Source organism: Maylandia zebra, linkage group LG9, assembly GCF_041146795.1.
Source record: "Maylandia zebra isolate NMK-2024a linkage group LG9, Mzebra_GT3a, whole genome shotgun sequence".
NCBI classification, from domain to species: Eukaryota; Metazoa; Chordata; class Actinopteri; order Cichliformes; family Cichlidae; genus Maylandia; species Maylandia zebra.
Window position 1 is genome coordinate 14013449 of NC_135175.1, and position 18087 is coordinate 14031535.

Genomic DNA, 18087 nt, shown 5'->3' on the forward strand with positions numbered 1-18087 from the left:
AACGACACCGTGATGCTCTTTACCAGCATGCTAATACATCAGCGTGTGCCACCAGAATGCAGCTGGGAAAGCTGGCAGATGGAAAGCAAAACAATCCCATCTCCCACGATGCGCTTTGCTGAGACATGAGCATGATTTGATTCCAGATCCCGCAAGCATCCTCACACATCGCAAAGAGTGAAAGGGTGAAATAATCATTTTATATATGGAACACTGAGGTTTGCAGCTAAACTTTTTACTTAAACCCCTGTATGAATTAAATGTCCTATAAAACTTCATTCACTCTATCCAAAGAGGCTGATGGCTTTTATGTTGAGCTTTTCCTCATCCTCATTCCCTCTGTTGTGACTGTGCACTCAGCAAATCTTCAGATACCCATTAGCGGGTTATTACACTGTCCAGTAAAGGAACCTATTTAGCTAGGACAGCTCTGCTGAGCAGCACGGTATGGAGTGCTTTCAGAGCAAATTGTGGGCCCACCCACCCACCCTCCTTGCATATGCTATACATCACCGCTGACATGGTCTAATTAAGATGAAAACAAATGTGTGCAAGAAAGCATATCACTAAGGACAAATGGACACACTTTGCAGTAGGTATTTTAGGAGCAGACGTGACCACATTTTATTTGAGGCGTTTATATTTTATTCAAATTGTGTTTTTACAGTGATGATTACATGTGCAACAATGTCTACCTTACAGCTGCAAGAAAGCAATACATAACTAAAAGTAGCAATAGAGTTTAATCTTGTGCTACTGTGATCAACAAAGCTGAAAAGAAATCTTAAATCTGGCTTTTACTCTGTGGGTTATATACATTATAAAGGTGCCTCATTTTCTTTCTTCAGGTGGAAGTTCTTGATGCCAAGACAAGGGAGCAGCTTTGTTTTCTAGACAAGGTATGCTGACATTTTAACACAATTCAAAGGCCCCCAGGATACGTCTTAAGTTTATAATTATGAATAAATAAGGACATGAAAATGACTTTTCAATCTCATTGACACAGTGCTTTGTATTTAGTGCTTGAGTCTGACATAAAGTTGAGTTTATACTGACTGTAAACTTTCTGTTGCATTAAGGTGGAGCCCCACTCGACAGTAGGAGACATAAAGAGCCTTTTTCACAAATCATGTGAGTGCCTATAATAGTAATGTAGCGCACAAATGAGCCTGTTTAGAATTGTTAGAAGCACATGTGGCTGTAATTTTGTTAGTCTTGCTGTTACCTAGAACCCTGTCAATAAATAGAACAAGACTTGAGTTATACTATAATTCAATAAAACACAGAAGATCAGTGCTCCTAGTTCTTTATTATCTTTCACTGCATGTTTACTGTAAACAAATCCTTCAACTTGTGGTTATTGGATAAAAAAACATTATTACACTATCTCTGAATGAAAAATCTTACAGTTCCTCCTATTAAATCTCTTCACCAGAGAGCTGTCCTTCTAAAAAACAATTTTTTATTTACTTCTCTGAAGCCCACAGTGCTTCTGTCATCAGCATGTGTCTGGTCAGAAACGTTACCAAATGTCTGCTGAGCCCAAGGCCATCGGCATCTATCAGAGTAGCAGAGCTCAGCGTTATTCCATTGTGATCAATTATTTTTGGGCCTCAGGCCAAAAAACTGTGTGTGCGGTACCAGCTATGTCCAACACTGCGACTGTGTTTGTGTGTGCATACGTGCTCGTTTGATCGGCACAGATCCTCACTGGTATCCAGCAAGACAGGCCCTGAAGCTTGATCCAAGTAAGTGGCTGTGTTGTAAATCTAGCATTTAGTGTGTGTGTGTGTGTGTGTGTGTGTGTGTGTGTGTGTGTGTGTGTGTGTGTGTGTGTGTGTGTGTGTGTGTGTGTGTGTGTGTGTGTGTGTGTGTGTGTTTTATAGCATTAAACACTACAGAAGGCAATGTGGCCCCAAAGTGTCAAGACTGGTTACTCAGTTCAAGTTTCAAACTGTCTAAAATATTTGGACATCATTACCCACAAGTACCCGTATAGATAAGTATGAGATCTTTTTTCGTCGTAAAGGCCAACATCTCTACAAATACTCTTGATTTTAGTTAAAACTCATTTATTCATAGATACGTCTGTATTGGTCTGTATCCATCACCTCAGGTACTGCTGTTTTGCAATGCTACACTTACAAAACTGGGGTGGGACTTAAATACTGTATGTCTAGCTCAGTACATTTGAATCAAGCTGTGAATTTGGGTTTTGCAATAAATCAACAAAAACTGGAACGTAGAAATGTTTGGTCTGAGATTGTGTTGTACTTTCCAGGCCATAAACTTTTAGATACACATGCAAAATTGGATGCCACAATAAAGTCAAAGCTTTAAACAAGAAGCACTGTGAGAGCACAAACATCTTCCAAAGAAGCTCACTCTGTGGGCGCTACTTACTTTTAAGGGAATAATTTTGTATATAATACTTTGGTTTCTTTGATTTTTTTTTAAAAATATATATTTAAGAAGTTTGTAGTGCAATAAAAATCAGATAAGGGAAGCATAGCAGATATTTACTTTATTTACAAGTATTGATTTGTAAATAACTGGACATGATTAACTCAAGCTTACTGTATAATATTATACTTTCATTAAAAATGTAACACATTTGGAGGTCAACTTGACAGATAGGCAGACTTGAAACGTAAAAGTGAGGTCAGAGGTCAAATGTGAATAATATTTAGATCCAAATTATAATGTGATAATTATAATGTGATATTTAGAATCCCCCACATTGATATGATGTTCTAAATGTTTTCAGTACAAACAAAGGCAAAAGCATTTTTTAAGGAAAAGGCATAAGTTCTATGGTTTTTTGTCACTTTCCTGACTAATTAGTCATTAAGTTGACCATGAAGACTTCAGATGACCTCATTGGATATAAGATACATTTTAGTGGATTGTTAATACGACCCCGCTCTACACCAGTAAAAAGTTTTATCACATTGTGACAAAGTGGCTAGGACTGAATTCATTTACCATTTGTTACTTGCATATATTGTTATTTTGTGTTCTGTTATCTAATCATAATGCTTTAATGTAAACACAGCGCATGTAACCTCACCTCTGCATACTATCCCGGGTCTGTTTGTGGTAGTATTGGTTATACTCATTACAGCAGTGCAAATGTTCTCAAAGCTAAATGTCACTTCATCATTAGTTGATTTGAATCTTTCATTTGTTTATGTAGTTTGGTTATACTTGTGTGTTCCTTTGTGCAGGTCCTATGTGTAAAACAGGTATGTGGGAGGGGGGAAATTAAGAACACTTAAAAGAAGCTTGAACAGTCTGCAGATGCCATCTTCCTATCACTTTCCATGCTGCTTATGTTATGCTACCCCACACACATTAATTGAAACCTTTTTGAGCTATCATGTTTGCAGACAGAATCACACCCACATAATCACTACCAAAAACATCACCTCCATGGCAGAGAAGGTTTATGTTAGTATAGAAAGAAAAGTACGTGTGAGGAACACAGTTCCTAGTTACAGTTCTGAAAGTAAGCCTACACCTGACTTCTAAATGTATCTTTGGTGCTGTCAGTTCAGTATTTTCAGGTGTGCTCCTGACTTGATGGAGAGCTAAAGTCCATCAGAAAGAGGTCAGAGGTAAAAGGTTTGTGATAACCTACAGTTGGATGCATCCAGAATGCATCCAGAATGCATAAAGAGGATCACACATCTTCAGTCCCCAAAGCACTTTTGTAGTGTTGCTGACCACTCAAAGTGCTTTACACTACAAGCCACATTCAGTTTTTTCACACAGCACTTTATGCTGCGCTCTATGCTGTGCTCTTTCAGCCACACTTATGGCTAATTCAGATTCACCATTGAATCTAACCTGATGTAAATGAAATAAATACAAACTAAACCTCTGCAGGTGCACGCTGTCTAGTGTTTGTCAAGCAAAAAATTTGATTAATCAAACAGACTAATGCAGACAACTGATGATATCTGTTTGACCTGCTCCCCTGCTCCCCTCAGGCAGGAGGCTCCGGTCCATTCACACCAGAACCTCTCGCCATAAGAACAGTTTCTTCCCCTCTGCTGTTGGACACATGAACAATAACCATATGACTGTCCCCGCCACTAACACATGACCCTACGCTGTGTCACTGCATCATTCCATGTTTGGCACTGATCACCACCTGCACTCATGTATATATCTTTCAACGTAGCACTCTTAATTCTTATTCTCATGTATATATCTCATGTATATCTCATGCACATATCTTTCTACGTAGCACTTTTAATTCTTATCCCTACTTTTATTTTTTCATGTCTATTTAAGTGCTATTTATGACACTATGTTTGCACTGAAGCACCGCAGCAATTTCCTAATGTTGTAAACCTGCTCAACATTTGGCAATAAACCCCTTTCTGATTCTGATTCTGATTCTGATATGCCACCTCCTAACCCTAAAAATATCCTTGGTTGAATATAGGATCATTTGCTATTGATAAAAGTTTATCCAATAAGTTCTGGCATATTTATCTTTACACTCATCCTGTACTTCAGTGAGCAGTGAACCATTAATACATTTCAGCGTGCTGCTTCCACTATGAAATCTTTTGTCCATTTCTCCTTTATTGTTTTAAAGACCATTTAATATGCATCACTGCTCCATCCATTTCAGCCCAAATTAAAGCTGTAAAGGCAAATACAGCCTAACCTGATGTATGATGTTGGAAGGCTTTAGTCTTGAATATCTGGGATCTACCTGGCTGCTAAGAATTAGACAAGAGAACTTTGGTTCAAATCTATTTGGGTCAGTTGCCCCTCAGGATATTCTAAAAATGCTGCCCAATTAGTAGAGCAAATTATCTGTGGCCGTGCCCCCTGGAGCTTGCAGGTAGAGAGAACGTGTGCTGAAAACCTGAAACTCTGCACAGCGCTGCCTGTGTCACTATGAAGATTTCTGCTGTTTTGTCCATTTCTCAAGCCCACATTCTAGAGGCGATGATCTCTGTTGAATAGTAAAAATGTTTGTTGGTATTTTTCCAGATGGATTTGTTTGCCTAAAGGTTGTTTTTGTTCTTATACAGAGGGAAAATCACTCAGAGATGATGAAATCTTACAGAATCTACCAGTGGGAACCACTGCCACCATGTATTTCAAAGATCTTGGTCCACAATTAGGCTGGACTATGGTACGATTAATTCAACAGGCATATTGGCAGTTGTTTTTTTTAATCTGTGACACATTAAAAAAGAAAGTCATCTTTTCTTCTGTTTTCAGGTGTTTCTTGCAGAGTATATCGGGCCCCTTCTGAGCTACCTCCTCTTCTATTTTCGAATACCCTACATTTACTCAAACAGATATGCACTTAGTTCCAGCCCCCACCCTGTTGTCACGTACGTTGAAAATGAAATATCAACTACAGCACAAATTACGACAGGCCACGGCTAAATTAAAATTGTTCTATGATGAAAACATGCTATTCTAACTATTATATATACGTATACATGTACTATGCAAGAGAATGACCTGTTGCCAGAAGCCAGTCTTATCCCTCGGCTCTCTCTCTCAGACTGGCCTGCGTCTGTCATACCTTCCACTACACGAAGAGGCTGATAGAGACAATCTTTGTGCATCGCTTCTCACATGGGACCATGCCTCTCAGGACTATAGTCAAGGTGAGGTACGTCTAAAGTTAAAGAGGAGAGCCTCTGATAATAAGCTCCTCTCTTTCACAGTGTGTGGCCTCATTTTTACTGTCCTGCACCAGTTTTTGTTTTTTCATGTTTTAATGTTTATTTATAGCTACAAGCATGTAGCACGTACCACTGCCAGTTTCCAATGCCCATCCACACAAGGTCCTTGAATGCACTATAATTCATGAATGTCATAATAAAGCTAAACAAAGCTTCGTTTGGCAATGCAGAATACAACTTGCAGTCTCTACACAGTATCTTTGTGAGGACTGGAACTTCACTGATCATTTTCACATTAAGTATTTATGTATGTGCTCATTTCGTCTTTCAGAATTGTGCCTATTACTGGGGGTTTTCAGCATGGTTGGCTTACTATATCAACCACCCTCTCTATACGCCTCCATGTAAGTCAGTCCGAGTATGCCACATACAACATGTTTTTCTCCTGTATTTTCATCATATCAAAGCCAAACTGTCTTTCTCCACAGCATACGGAGAACTGCAAGTCAACTATGCACTAATTCTATTTGTGGTACGTATACTAATAATTACACATGGCATATCACATATACAGACTCCTGATTTGTTTATTTCTGCTCTAGATGTGTGAAATGGGCAACTTCTCCATTCACTTGACTCTGAATAAGCTCAGGGGAGATGGTGAGTCGCTGAGCTTTGTTAACATTCATGGATGAAGCAGGGTCACCCATCAATTCAAATACTGTAAAATGAAATTATACATATGTAATCCGTTCACTGGACGAATTATCTTTGCAGGACCCAAGGGTAGAAGATTTCCTATGCCAAATAAGAACCCCTTCACCTGGCTTTTCTTCTTTGTATCCTGCCCAAACTACACATACGAGGTAACACGCAGCATTCAGAACGGTTTATCTAGCATTAAATTTTCATTCATGCTTGAGCATAATCTCACTTTCTGCTTGCACACTGGACATACACTGTAGGTTGGAGCTTGGGTGAGCTTTTCTATCATGACCCAGTGTCTGCCAGGTATGAGCTTCCTTTCACCTTTTGCTGTCACCAAGTGAGCATGTCCATAAATATAATCCATTGTGGAACTGTATGGTTGATGAGAAAGCCTGCATAGTCCTCTTGGTTATCCCCACATGTTGTATATTTTGTCTTTCAGTGGCATTTTACACATTACTGGGGTTTATTCAGATGACCATCTGGGCCAAAGGAAAGCACAGAGCCTACATCAGGGAATTCAAGGACTATCCCAGTCTCCGAGTGGCTATTATACCTCTGATTCTTTGATAAGGCTTAAAGCATGAACCTCATACAAAGAAACAAAGAAGTCTGCTGCTGCTACTATGCAATTTTGTCTACAAATGAATGAGCCGAACTAGGAGGAAACAGAGCAATAATGTGGCTGTTTACGTGTTTAAGGCTTTAAAAAACCTTTAAAGTCAGCAATAATAGCAGTGTTTAATATCAACAGAAGATTGGATTTCTTTCTCAGAGGTTGATTTAGCATTGTGATAAAACTCAGAGTTCCTCCTGTCATATTAGCTACGCTTTAACATTTGGATTTTCTATGTTTGATTCTTTCAGAATATTAAGGAGTGTTTGAGAAACCAGCGAGGAGTGCTGACTGCATATTGGTTTGTTAGCATACGTTGTTGCTTTTTATTACGAGATGAAAGTTTTCTAGTTACATGTAAGTGAAAGAAATTGAGCATCCTCATCCTCATCATAAAGTGCCTGCGGAAGCAAACGAAGAAATTTGAAATGTCACAGCATCCATTTAAGAGTGCGACATCACTTTTAAGCTCTCAGGAGGAACGCTGATAAAGCAGGTGTTTAATCACGCTAAAGTTAAGCCCTTCTAATGCTTATCTCAGATAGTTTTCTCCAGAGAAGTGCAAACTGTACTGACGTTAATGTACAGAGACTTTATCAGGTAGTCAGTGATAAGCGCTGCAGTTCTCAAGCCTATATTGCCTAATCTCAGGTTAAAACTGTTCTTTTTTTGGTTATAAAAGTGAATGCAAGGTCTGAATAAAGGTCCACATCTTAAAGAAAACGCACTTCATTATTTATTATACTCTGCCTCACAGAAACACGTCATCATCTTCTAATGACACTAGGTGCTGCAAACAAATCATGAGGACAAAGCGCAAAAATTAAAAATGAATGGCATGAAGAGATCATATTAATGAAATGTATTTAACAGCGCAAGAAGGATTTTGTAATGATTATGAGCTGTATTACACAGATCACCAATAAATCTCATGATGCTTCGAGTAATACTGCATCAATAAGGTGCTAAGCCTTTGCTTCTCTGAGCCCTTACTCCACATATCTAAAGAAGGCAGTGAAAGTGAATCTTGCTTGGCATCTGAAGCAAAAATATATATATAAACAATCTATGCTTTCTTTACACACCCTTTCTTTACAGGTTGTTTTTTTCATATTTCAGTTGCACTGAAGCACCGCAGCAATTTCCTAATGTTGTAAACCTCAACATCTGGCAATAAACCCATTCTGATTCTGATTCTGATTCTGTTAAAGGCCTAAAAGGTGAGCAGAACGTGGAACAAATAGCAGGCAGGCACAGAAATGCTCCACATTTTCCAAAAAGTCAAAGCCCGCTAACATTGTTTACTGGAGAAGCAAAATCGAGCAGCATGCACTTTTGCCACGAGTGAAATCAGTTTAAGGGATCGACTTCTTCACAGGCTGCGCTGTGAGGTTAGAAGATGCAACAGATCGACTGCAACATTCAAAAGACTCCATCAAACGTGGATTTAAAACACAAAGGACTTCTTTTCCGCAAAAGTCGGAAACCAAAAGTTCATCCTCTGTTGGCATCCAAAAAATGATGCGCCTGTCACTGGTGTCTGTTGGGTTGGGAGGGATTTTTCTGCAGACTGTCTCAAATCAAAAGGTGGCCCCGATTATGCCGACTAGCTTTCAGTCCCCTCAAAGTACACACATCAATAGGACTTTGAACACTGGCTGCCAATGACATAAAAATGATCTCTTCCAGCTGAGCTCATTAAATTAAGTTCACCTCCCCAAAGACTTGATGGGTGTGGTATCAATATATCGCTGGGCTCCAGCAGCTTTTGGATGCAATACAATACTTTCATCCTCTCTTGACTGCTGCTTGGCAAAATTCACAAACACCTGCAGGGACAAAGAAACAAAAACAAAGATTTGATTAAAGCAGCAGGTTGACATACGCCATAAAATTAGGAGCCAAGGCACAAAATGCAAAAGGAGGTTAAAATATGACCGACGTGCAAAGTCTTGCAACATAATGAAATAGATCTTTTTTCCATTTTATAATTCATTGTGTTGTGCATTTCTGCACCTATTTACCTGGTCGAGAGTGGTTTGTGACACTGAGTAGTCCTCTATTTTGAGTTTCTCCTTATTAGCCAGGACCATCTGAAAGATCCTAGCCAGGGAGGATGAGGAGATCTTGTACTGTAGCGTGTTGTAGTGCTTCTCTCTCTGGATGCAGCCAGGGAAGGTACTTTCCATGAATGCTTCAGCAGGGTTCAAGTCTGGGGCACAACCGGGCTTAGACGCCCTGATCTTCATGGTGACCACGTAGCCATCGCCAAATCTAAAGTGTGTAAAAAGTCTGGCACTTTTAGTGAAATAGTTACTGAAAGATTGGTGGATAGGAAAGGAGGAAAATGAAGATCAGGTATTTTGTTATATGAATAAATAATAAAGTAAAATGACCAACTTGTATTTGAGATGCTGAATAGTTCCCAAACACTTGAAGGATCCATTAACCATAATGGCCAAGCGCGTACACAGTGCCTCACATTCCTCCATACTGGAAAGAAAATCATAACAATTAGATGCCGTGCTCACTCACATGTGTACACACATAATACAGAGAGACAGGGGAGAAATCAGACGATCAGAACAAGAAAAAGTGTCTTTGTAAGTTATTTGGACACCATACACTGCTAGTATTGCCTCAGCGTAAGTTGTAAAGGGCATATGTATTATCTGGACACTGGGAGTGGGGACTTTAAAGCAGTAGGGTGGATGGTTTTCCTGCAGGAATTTTTAAGTGACAAACGTATTACTTCCTGCTTCCTAGTGAGATTTTGTGCATTGGTTTATGGAGTAAAAAACAAAATTCATTCACCAGGTGTGAATTCAAAATCCAAAGGAAAATAATGCAGTAAGGTTATCTCTGACTTATGGCATATGATTTACTTTTCCGTCTTCCTTTCTGCATTTTCTCTGGGAAAACAGCCCAGAGTATTAAACCCATGTTGCCCTATTATTGGGGGTACTGTACCAGAAGATGCCTCTAAGGCATGGGTGTTAAACATAAGGCTTGGGGACCAGAATTGGCACAGTAAAGACTTCAATCTGGCCCACTGGACAGCTTTGGAAAATGCGAAGGAGGGCTTATATGTTTAGGCCTTTCGCTACTGATGAAGACCTGCTCTCTGGCCTTTCATACACCAAAGAAATTAAATATAAATAAATAATTAAATGGCAGAACTTCTTTACACTGACAAAAAGTGGAGCTTCTCTGGACCAGACCATTTAAGATCAAAGTGTGGTCTACAGTGTAAAGTTTGACATCTCTGCTCTAAAGCAACGAAACATGTCAGCATAAAACCCCCACGGCATAACACAGCTGTGGAACGTAGGAGTCAAGCATTCAGATTTTTTTGCTTTATATGTCAGTTATCCATATGTATTTGTTTATGTTAAAATATATGCTTTACCTGTGTGACGTGAGGACCACGGCTCTTTTGTCCTGAATAACACTCATGATGGAGTTCCACAGAAAACGTCTGGAGAGAGGGTCCATACCTGTAGTAGGCTCATCCTAAAGTGCAGGAACAACAAACAAATTAGCTTTGGCACATTTGAATTTTGTCCATTATCTGCTTAATATTCTTATAACTGTAATATCCACTCATAACCCACTAATCCTGTTATTGTTGGACTCACCAGCAGCACCAGAGCAGGACAGCCAATCATTGCAATGGCTGTGGAGAGTTTCCTCCTGTTACCTCCGCTGTAGGTCCCAGCACTGTGACCTGCATATTCTGAGAGACCCAGCTTCTGGATGGCCCACTCTGCAACCTAAGTTAGAAGAAGATAAAGTTCCCCATTTCAAAATAATGTCACAATAAAACTTCATCCATCAACTGTCAGACCTAGTTCTGCATCTCACCCTGCTGATCTCAGACTCTGGCACTCCACGAAGGCGAGCGTAGAGGTGTAGGTGTTCTCTGCCTGTCAGCAGCTCATCTATGGCATCAAACTGAGGGCAGTAACCCATGTTCTGATGGACATCCAGGATATTGGTCAAAATGCTGTGAGAGATTTATGCAGATAGGTGAAGTGTATCAAACCTTCTTTTTCACCCAGCATCAAAGAAACTTAAAACAACGGCGATTATCAGCAACTGAATGTATTCGACATCAATGCTCAAATTCAGCACGGAACAACTGCGATGTACAAACCTGTGACCTGCAACCGAGGCTTCTCCTGAGGTGACATTAATGTCTCCAGTCAACATCTTAAAGGTTGTGGTTTTCCCAGCTCCATTTACCCCCAGGAGACCGAAGCACTGTGGATATTTGGAAGCAGAAAAAGACAGCCTTAGAGGTAACATACCGTACCATATATCAGTTTAACCAAACCTCTACAAACCTCTCCAGGTGATACTCCGACACAGATTCGGTCTACTGCAGGGATAATTGTTCCTGTGTAAGTCTGGTAAGAGAACATCAGAACAAAAATAAAGCTCAAACTCAAATCTTTCTCCAAAATCAGTTTTCTTTTTTTGTTGTCCACAGTGTGTCCTAATAAAGACTAACACTGACCTTGGACAAGTCTCTCACACGTAAAATGTCATTTGATTTTCCACTCTGATAAATTCGCTGTCTTTCCTCTCCAACATCCACGTCTTCATCCAAAATGTGAGGCTTTGGGCAATCGGGTATCCTGCCAGCGGGAAAAAAAATTGCTACTCAGTCATGGTTTGATTTGGTGTGTTATCTGGACAATGACTTTCATCACATGTGTAAATTTCAAATAGCATTTATTCATGTGCATCTAACAAGTTTGATAACACATTTACTTGCCAGTTATTCAGGAAGAAGCAATACTGGAAGAGAATATTAATGATGAAATAGATAAATCCCTCAACACCCATGCAGAACAGGTTCTTCCCAATAAAATCCCAGTTATAGGGATCTGGACTGTAGTCCTCACCTGAGAAAATGTAGAAACAAAATTCCTATAAATCCTACTTTCCCAGTTGGTGCTTTTCATGTAAGTTTCTCCAGCCTTTGTAATGTGGAAAACACTGGAATGCATGAACCGTTAGATACACATCATTAATATTTCATGTTGCATCTTTAGTTCACATTTGCATAGCAATAATGCTGATTCTGCTCCAGGGGATCTTGTTGCCTAAGCAGTCTTTGCAGCAAGACTGCAGCTGCTTCGGGTCATGGTGGCAAATGTATGGTATGAGATTTCTGATGACCTCTTTATTAAAAAGACATTGTAGGATATTTTATAGCTACATGTATTTGAGGGGTATGAGTCTGTGTGGTTCATAATTACCAAAGCGGGCATAGACATCACTTATAGCTTGGTTCATAGCCATGTCTATGAGACCTCGGCCCAGGCAGTAATGGGGGAACATCAGCATCACCCTCTTCAACAGCTGGTTGAACCCATACAGAGCCTAGATAGAAACCCAACGTGTAATATTAAGTTTGACATTTTTTTATTTTTTTATTTTTTGTTAATTAAGTTTGACATTAAAATTGGTTGAAGTGGTAGAAACAAACCTACTGGGCTTACCGTGTTGCTCTCAAACAGGTCCAGGATGAAGGTAATGGCACTGCTGTTGATGCCAATGAAGAGGTTGATACATGACAAAGAGACGTAGGCTGTGCTGGGAACACTGAACACGTATGACATGGGGTACATCATGGGTGTCACAGACCAGCTGAGAGAGAAGGAAGGAGATTAGAAAAAGGATCAATTAAAGGGAAAGCCCAGTGCTTGATGCTGATGAGAGGAAAACGCTGCAATAGATCACGTTTTATGTTTTTTTGACAGTATGTGCTCTCCAAATCTTTGCCAAATAAACAAAAATGCTGCAATATTTTTACTTGACATGGTATTTAATGACCCAGCCGGGCAATGTAGTGAAAACCTGATATACACGAGTTTAATAAGAATTCAGTGATGCAGTAGCTCACATTTAGGCCAGATGATAGGAAATATTTACCAGAGAAAGATTATAAAAACTCTACCCATGTAGACCAAACTCAAAACCAATCAATAATAAAATAATATTAGAATAAATATGTGATAGATATATGCAATATTAGAAAACCAGTCAGCTGTGAAATTAATTCAAGAAGTATGCTTGAAGTTTCCTTTTGATTCAGATCTACTTTCTTCTTGTTTTGTCTGTATTTCACAAGAATGCAAATCCAATGTAGCTCTTAGAGGACAGGCTGGAGTTTATGGTGTGACATTTAGTGTAATTACATTAGGTTACTGCAGGAAACAAATGTCTATGGAAAACTGGAGACATCAGAGACTGGCTGCTTTAGATGTCATTTTTACTATTTTCAAACAATGTGGCTGTGACAATACCACATTATTACTAGTGACTTCAGGTGACGACTAATTTCTCAGTTGATTAAAAGAGAAGAAAAAGTTAGAATGACTAATCTAAAACTAAGAAACTAACTATCGAGCTAAATTAGAGGACTGTTTGATGGGCAGTGTCACATTCTTCGATCGTGCTGTTTCACTGTGTGTCTCGCGTCATTCATTATGAACACTGCCTGTTACAGCCCAAACGGTCGCAGAAGTAGAAGAATAAACTGATATTAAATATGATATGAAAACACTTTACGACAGATGCTTACATATTATTAAAATATCACAAATTAACATTAAAAAAACAAATAAATCGCAGATAAAAAGTGTTGCGCACAGCGTTGTGCCGTGCATTATTAAAGAAGCACATTGTTCTGCAATTAATGACAACCAATAAAATAACCACAATAAAAGTGCAAATCTGAAATAACAAGAAACAATAAATCATCCGTCCTTGTCCGGGGCGGCAGCCTAAGCAGTGAAACGTAGCCACGTCTTTCACCTCATTTGGGGAAACACCAAGGGTTTTCCAGGCTAGCCGAGGGATGTGGCCTGGGAACTCCAGCGTGTTCTGGATCTACCTTGTGTCCTCCTCACCCAGTAGGCAACCACCTCACCTGCCTCCATTCAATATGAAGGAGTAACAGCTCTACGATGAGCCCCTCCCGAATGACTGAACTCCTCACCCTATCTCTAAGGGAGAGAAAGCTCATTTAACCACTTGTCTCCACAATCTTATTCTTTTGCCTTCAGAAAATATCAAAAAATAACAAAAATCTCATGCCTAGATTAACATTTTTCCACAATATTGTTTGGGCTGCAGCCCCACCTGGTGGCAGATGGCTGAATAACAGCTAAGACAGTTTACTGGCACTGGGAATCAATTAGAATGTTAAGAACTGGATTAAATGACTATTATGTCTGACACCGAGTAGTTTGATCAGTGACAATTATTCATCTAGTCATGCACATCCATAATTATTACACCGTTAGTAACTAAAATCACACATGTAAAACAGTAAACTAAAAAGATTAAAGCTTACCCGTAAAGCATAAGCAGAGCAATTAGTGGTTGGAGGTTGGTTGGTGAGGTGTAGCACTTCCTGTCGAAAAAGATGAAAATTTCCACCACCATTGCTGCACTGATGGAATAATTAACCTGAAGAGAGTTACAGAAATACCAGTGTTTACAAAAAGCTACTGACGGGTCTTCTTGATTGTACTGAAATCTCAGCCACTGTCACAGTCTTAATGTAATGCTGCTGCAGTACCATGTCCCACAGAAAGTTGGCCATCCAGTACACCAGTGGACTGACACCACTGACAAACTGCAGGTGTTTGGCCTGAGTGACCCTCTCCTGGATGAGATAGAGGACAAAGCTGGCTGGGACAAAGGACATGGCAAAGATGACACAAATGGCCACCACTGCATCCACTGATGTGGTCAGACTGGGAAAATGAGAGAGAGATGGATTTATTTATTTATTTATTTTTTTAGGAGATCTTTGTGCAACAAATATCTTTTTTGGCTCTCTTAAAAACCCCTTGAAATAAGATGGGGTGATAACTACTTGGCTGAGGTTGACTCACACAGTGATCTCAGAGAGCTGTTCTTTGGTGAGGTTCAGAGGATGGTTGATGGCAGTGATTCCATATTCAGCAAGGTTAGCTTCTCTGGGCAGGTTTGCACGGAGGATTGCATTGTTGGCCACGTTCATAAAAGATACCATGGCATGCCAGCCCTTATTGTTATACCACACCTGCAAAAAGGAATAGATGCTGCTGCTGATTCCTAATATCAAATTACAGCATGATCTTTCATATTGTGTAGGCAAGTTAATTTTAGAGACGAAGCTTTCATTTAATTAACTGACCTTGACATTGTTTTCAGTCTCCATGTACCTAAAGAATGTCCCTATATCCTCTAGCGTTTGTTTCGAGTATTTTCCCTGCAAGCACAAATTTGAGGCTTAAAAAATAATCACAAAGGAACAAAGTGATAAACATGCAGAAACAGAGATACAGCAACAATGACTCAGACCCTCCACAGAAAAAAACATAGTATTTGGCTTCAAAGGCTTACCCCTGTTACATTGAGCAGTCGTCCCAGCTGACCTGCTACGTCCTGGATGGTCTTTGGCTCCACCCCTAAAACAGGGAGCTGTGCTCCCACTGATATACCCCCGTACCTGGATGCCACACAGAAAATCCCTTTGACAGAGCCTTTCAGTAATCTGCCTGCTTTCATACTTAAATTATTACCTTATTTCAACCACTAGAGGAAGAACTATACCACTGCACATAACACAACGTCTATGAGGTGCACTTCAACCATGTCAGACATTTCCACTATTTGGACTGAAATGGATTTTCCAATAAATTAGTTTGATTCAAATTTAAATTACCTTTGTTCATTCACCCAGTATTTGCTTTTCAAGCTGAAAAAAAATCAGATGCAGTAATTAGATATTGTTTTCACCCTGGAGTATATTAAAACAACTGGCAAGAACTTGTCCAAAACACCTGGTTCTGATGATTCCGGGGTAGGTTTTCACCAGGTAGTCTGAAATATTCCTGCCTGTTAGGTCCATGAGGACATCTCCTGTTGACTGGATCCTCTGAGGAATAGGAACAGGATTTCTCTGTTAACACTTATCAGCAGCAGTGGATCGAATGCAGATGTAATTCCACTCATGGATCTTAGCGTTGTACTTATATAATTGCATGCACATAATGTGGTCATGTTCAGTATCAGTTACGTAACCTACCTGTGGAGGTGGCAGCCCTCCAGCTCCATCAGGACACACAGGAAGCATGGTAAGTTTTGTAGGTGTGCTGCACTTGCATTGTGGAGACGGTCTCAGGGAGCTCCACTCTGTGCCAGCCAGCATTTCTATGAGAGCAGGGTTGACCAAAGGCATCTCCCATTCTGTGGTGATGTTGTTACATGGGAAATCTCTTCCAATGGAGGAAAGGAACTAATGTTAAACAAAAAACACACAAGACAGTGCAAGAACCGCTAGTTCTGTTAAGTTGACTTACTCCAGCGGTTCATCCGCCATGCACCGAGTCCCAAAGCCGGGCTTTTCCAACAACACCTCGCCGAAATACCTCATCTGAGCATCTGGAGGGTGCTCATTACTACATTGGGTAAAGTGTAATGAATACAAAATAGCAAAAATATGAAAATTCTATCCATTTACACATTTTACACAAACATTTGTTAAAAGATGTTTTATTTGAGCCAGACTGATCAACCCAACTGAACAGGTACATCTTCTCGTAACAGCTAAACCTTTCATGATGGCCTAGTGCATACCTGAAGAAGGTGTATTGTTGTCCATACATCCATGGGCTGAGGGTCAGGCTCGGATACTCTCCAAAAGGTGGAACGATCAGAGTGAATGTCAGTGCCAGGAAAACAAAACTGGCAGGCAGGACAATCTACCAAAAACAGAAAAACAAAAACCAATCTTACAGCTGAAACACATAGTGCACTTTGTTTGTTTCCACAGCCGTCCAAGGCAATGGTAGTTCTTAAAAGAATAATGATAATGACAATGTCTTTTATTAAGATATCATAAAATAAGAAGGTTACCTGGGCAATGAAATCTTTGTAAGAGCGTGTGGCATGATGCAACCTCTTGATTACCAAAGCAAAGAATTGTTTGGTGGTCAGACAGAGGCCTCTGACCTGGTAGGATCCTCTGCCTGCACTGCCTTCTGATGTGTCACATGTACTCTGGCCATTGGACTCTGAAATAAAAGCTTAAATTAAAATGACTTCCACCAGAGATCTCAATGCTAAATTACAGCCGCATCTTTAGTCTTCACTGTGACCGAAAAGCATTTGCCAGCAGTGCTCAGTAGCCTGACTTTGGCTGGCCTAATAGCAAAGCTGAAGCTCTCTGCATTACACTGTTGCCAGGAATAACCTTTGCCAAAATAAGTAGTAGAAACAAATACATAAAACGAGATTAAAAGAGTATCTTATAATCTTATAATCTTAAATGTTAGAGTTTCATCAGTGACTGATAGGATTTTCTGGCCTGGTGAGGTTCTAGTTAGCTGAAAACAAATGCTACAAGCAGAAGGAAACAGCTAGCATGGCTTTGTATGTTAGCCTTTTCAAATCTACTAATGGAGCCATTATGTACCAGAGTAATTAATGGTCACTTCCTTTGTGTATAAAATGTTTCTAAGCTTTTGAAAACTTTATTACAAATGTTTTGTCAGCTTTTTCATGTTTTTTATACATGCTAGGCTAACTAGCTGTTAGTAAGTACTTTTATTTTTACCATGCAGAAATCTCTTTATGTTATTTCCTTTTTAGTGTAACCTTCACAATAACTATTGTTTTCCTCACAACAGCAGCTACTGGCCAGAGCTGTGAGCTTAAAGACGCTGTCACCTTTTAGCGGTTCCATATCAACAGCGACTCTGTTGAATCCACAGAGACTAGCTCGAGAAATCTGTTGCCATGATTTGTTGTCTGAGAGAGTTAAAGAATGGATATGAAGGACATAAAACATGATTATAGGTGGACACGGTTGGACTGAGAAAACAATCAGAACTGTCAGGCTCCAATCAGGCTTTGATAAATCAACAGGAAGAAAAGAAGTGGTGAAAAGAAAATTCTGCCCTAGATTGAGCTCTTTCTACAGTTTGTTCATGCTTTACCTTGAAAACATTTCCTCTTGGTTGCATTCCCATCTGCAGTGACCTTCAGAAAGATCTGCAAAAAATATATATATCCGTTTTAATTTCAGGACAT

The 18087-nt window shown here is 39.7% G+C and overlaps 2 protein-coding genes across 5 annotated transcripts in view; one reads left to right on the forward strand and one right to left on the reverse strand.

The window, feature by feature from the left end:
- Positions 1 to 838: 838 nt before the first annotated feature.
- On the forward strand, positions 839 to 8181 carry tecrl2a (trans-2,3-enoyl-CoA reductase-like 2a). Of its 2 annotated transcripts, XM_076888055.1 has the most exons (11): positions 839 to 899; positions 1080 to 1131; positions 5055 to 5158; positions 5248 to 5363; positions 5540 to 5645; positions 5995 to 6067; positions 6152 to 6195; positions 6266 to 6323; positions 6441 to 6529; positions 6629 to 6674; positions 6814 to 8181. In XM_076888055.1, exons 3-11 carry the CDS (start codon positions 5117 to 5119, stop codon positions 6939 to 6941), a joined length of 702 nt encoding a protein of 233 aa, XP_076744170.1. In that variant the 5' UTR covers positions 839 to 899; positions 1080 to 1131; positions 5055 to 5116; the 3' UTR covers positions 6942 to 8181. The 2 variants fall into 2 exon arrangements, with proteins under 2 accessions (XP_076744170.1, XP_076744169.1); XM_076888054.1 differs by lacking the exons at positions 839 to 899; positions 1080 to 1131 and having other exon boundaries at positions 3448 to 5158.
- abca4a (ATP-binding cassette, sub-family A (ABC1), member 4a) overlaps positions 7701 to 18087 on the reverse strand; it is a 31185-nt gene continuing 20798 nt past the window's right edge. Inside the window, exons 27-51 of one of the 3 annotated variants that reach the window (XM_004569522.6) lie at positions 17994 to 18048; positions 17725 to 17805; positions 16912 to 17069; positions 16633 to 16757; positions 16356 to 16454; positions 16082 to 16271; positions 15837 to 15931; positions 15719 to 15751; positions 15397 to 15502; positions 15188 to 15262; positions 14904 to 15073; positions 14585 to 14762; positions 14357 to 14472; positions 12498 to 12645; positions 12255 to 12378; positions 11768 to 11897; positions 11507 to 11627; positions 11334 to 11396; positions 11144 to 11250; positions 10852 to 10993; positions 10626 to 10760; positions 10397 to 10500; positions 9388 to 9480; positions 9012 to 9261; positions 7701 to 8816 (exon numbers count right to left, since the gene is read on the reverse strand). In XM_004569522.6, the coding sequence (XP_004569579.3) occupies positions 8697 to 8816; positions 9012 to 9261; positions 9388 to 9480; positions 10397 to 10500; positions 10626 to 10760; positions 10852 to 10993; positions 11144 to 11250; positions 11334 to 11396; positions 11507 to 11627; positions 11768 to 11897; positions 12255 to 12378; positions 12498 to 12645; positions 14357 to 14472; positions 14585 to 14762; positions 14904 to 15073; positions 15188 to 15262; positions 15397 to 15502; positions 15719 to 15751; positions 15837 to 15931; positions 16082 to 16271; positions 16356 to 16454; positions 16633 to 16757; positions 16912 to 17069; positions 17725 to 17805; positions 17994 to 18048 (3018 nt within the window). In that variant the 3' untranslated portion in view covers positions 7701 to 8696. Of the gene's footprint in view, positions 8817 to 9011; positions 9262 to 9387; positions 9481 to 10396; positions 10501 to 10625; positions 10761 to 10851; positions 10994 to 11143; positions 11251 to 11333; positions 11397 to 11506; positions 11628 to 11767; positions 11898 to 12254; positions 12379 to 12488; positions 12646 to 14356; positions 14473 to 14584; positions 14763 to 14903; positions 15074 to 15187; positions 15263 to 15396; positions 15503 to 15718; positions 15752 to 15836; positions 15932 to 16081; positions 16272 to 16355; positions 16455 to 16632; positions 16758 to 16911; positions 17070 to 17724; positions 17806 to 17993; positions 18049 to 18087 lie in introns of all 3 variants that reach the window. The other 2 variants (XM_012924224.5, XM_012924225.5) reach the window with 2 other exon arrangements.

What these genes read in the sequence shown, in the direction of transcription:
- tecrl2a (XM_076888055.1), top strand. Translation starts at nt 5,117, where the DNA reads ATGTATTTCAAAGATCTTGGTCCACAATTAGGCTGGACTATG. An exon ending in GAATAAGCTCAGGGGAGATG is followed by an intron (nt 6,324 to 6,440) that starts GTGAGTCGCTGA and finishes TTATCTTTGCAG; the next exon opens with GACCCAAGGGTAGAAGATTT. An exon ending in GCCCAAACTACACATACGAG is followed by an intron (nt 6,530 to 6,628) that starts GTAACACGCAGC and finishes CATACACTGTAG; the next exon opens with GTTGGAGCTTGGGTGAGCTT.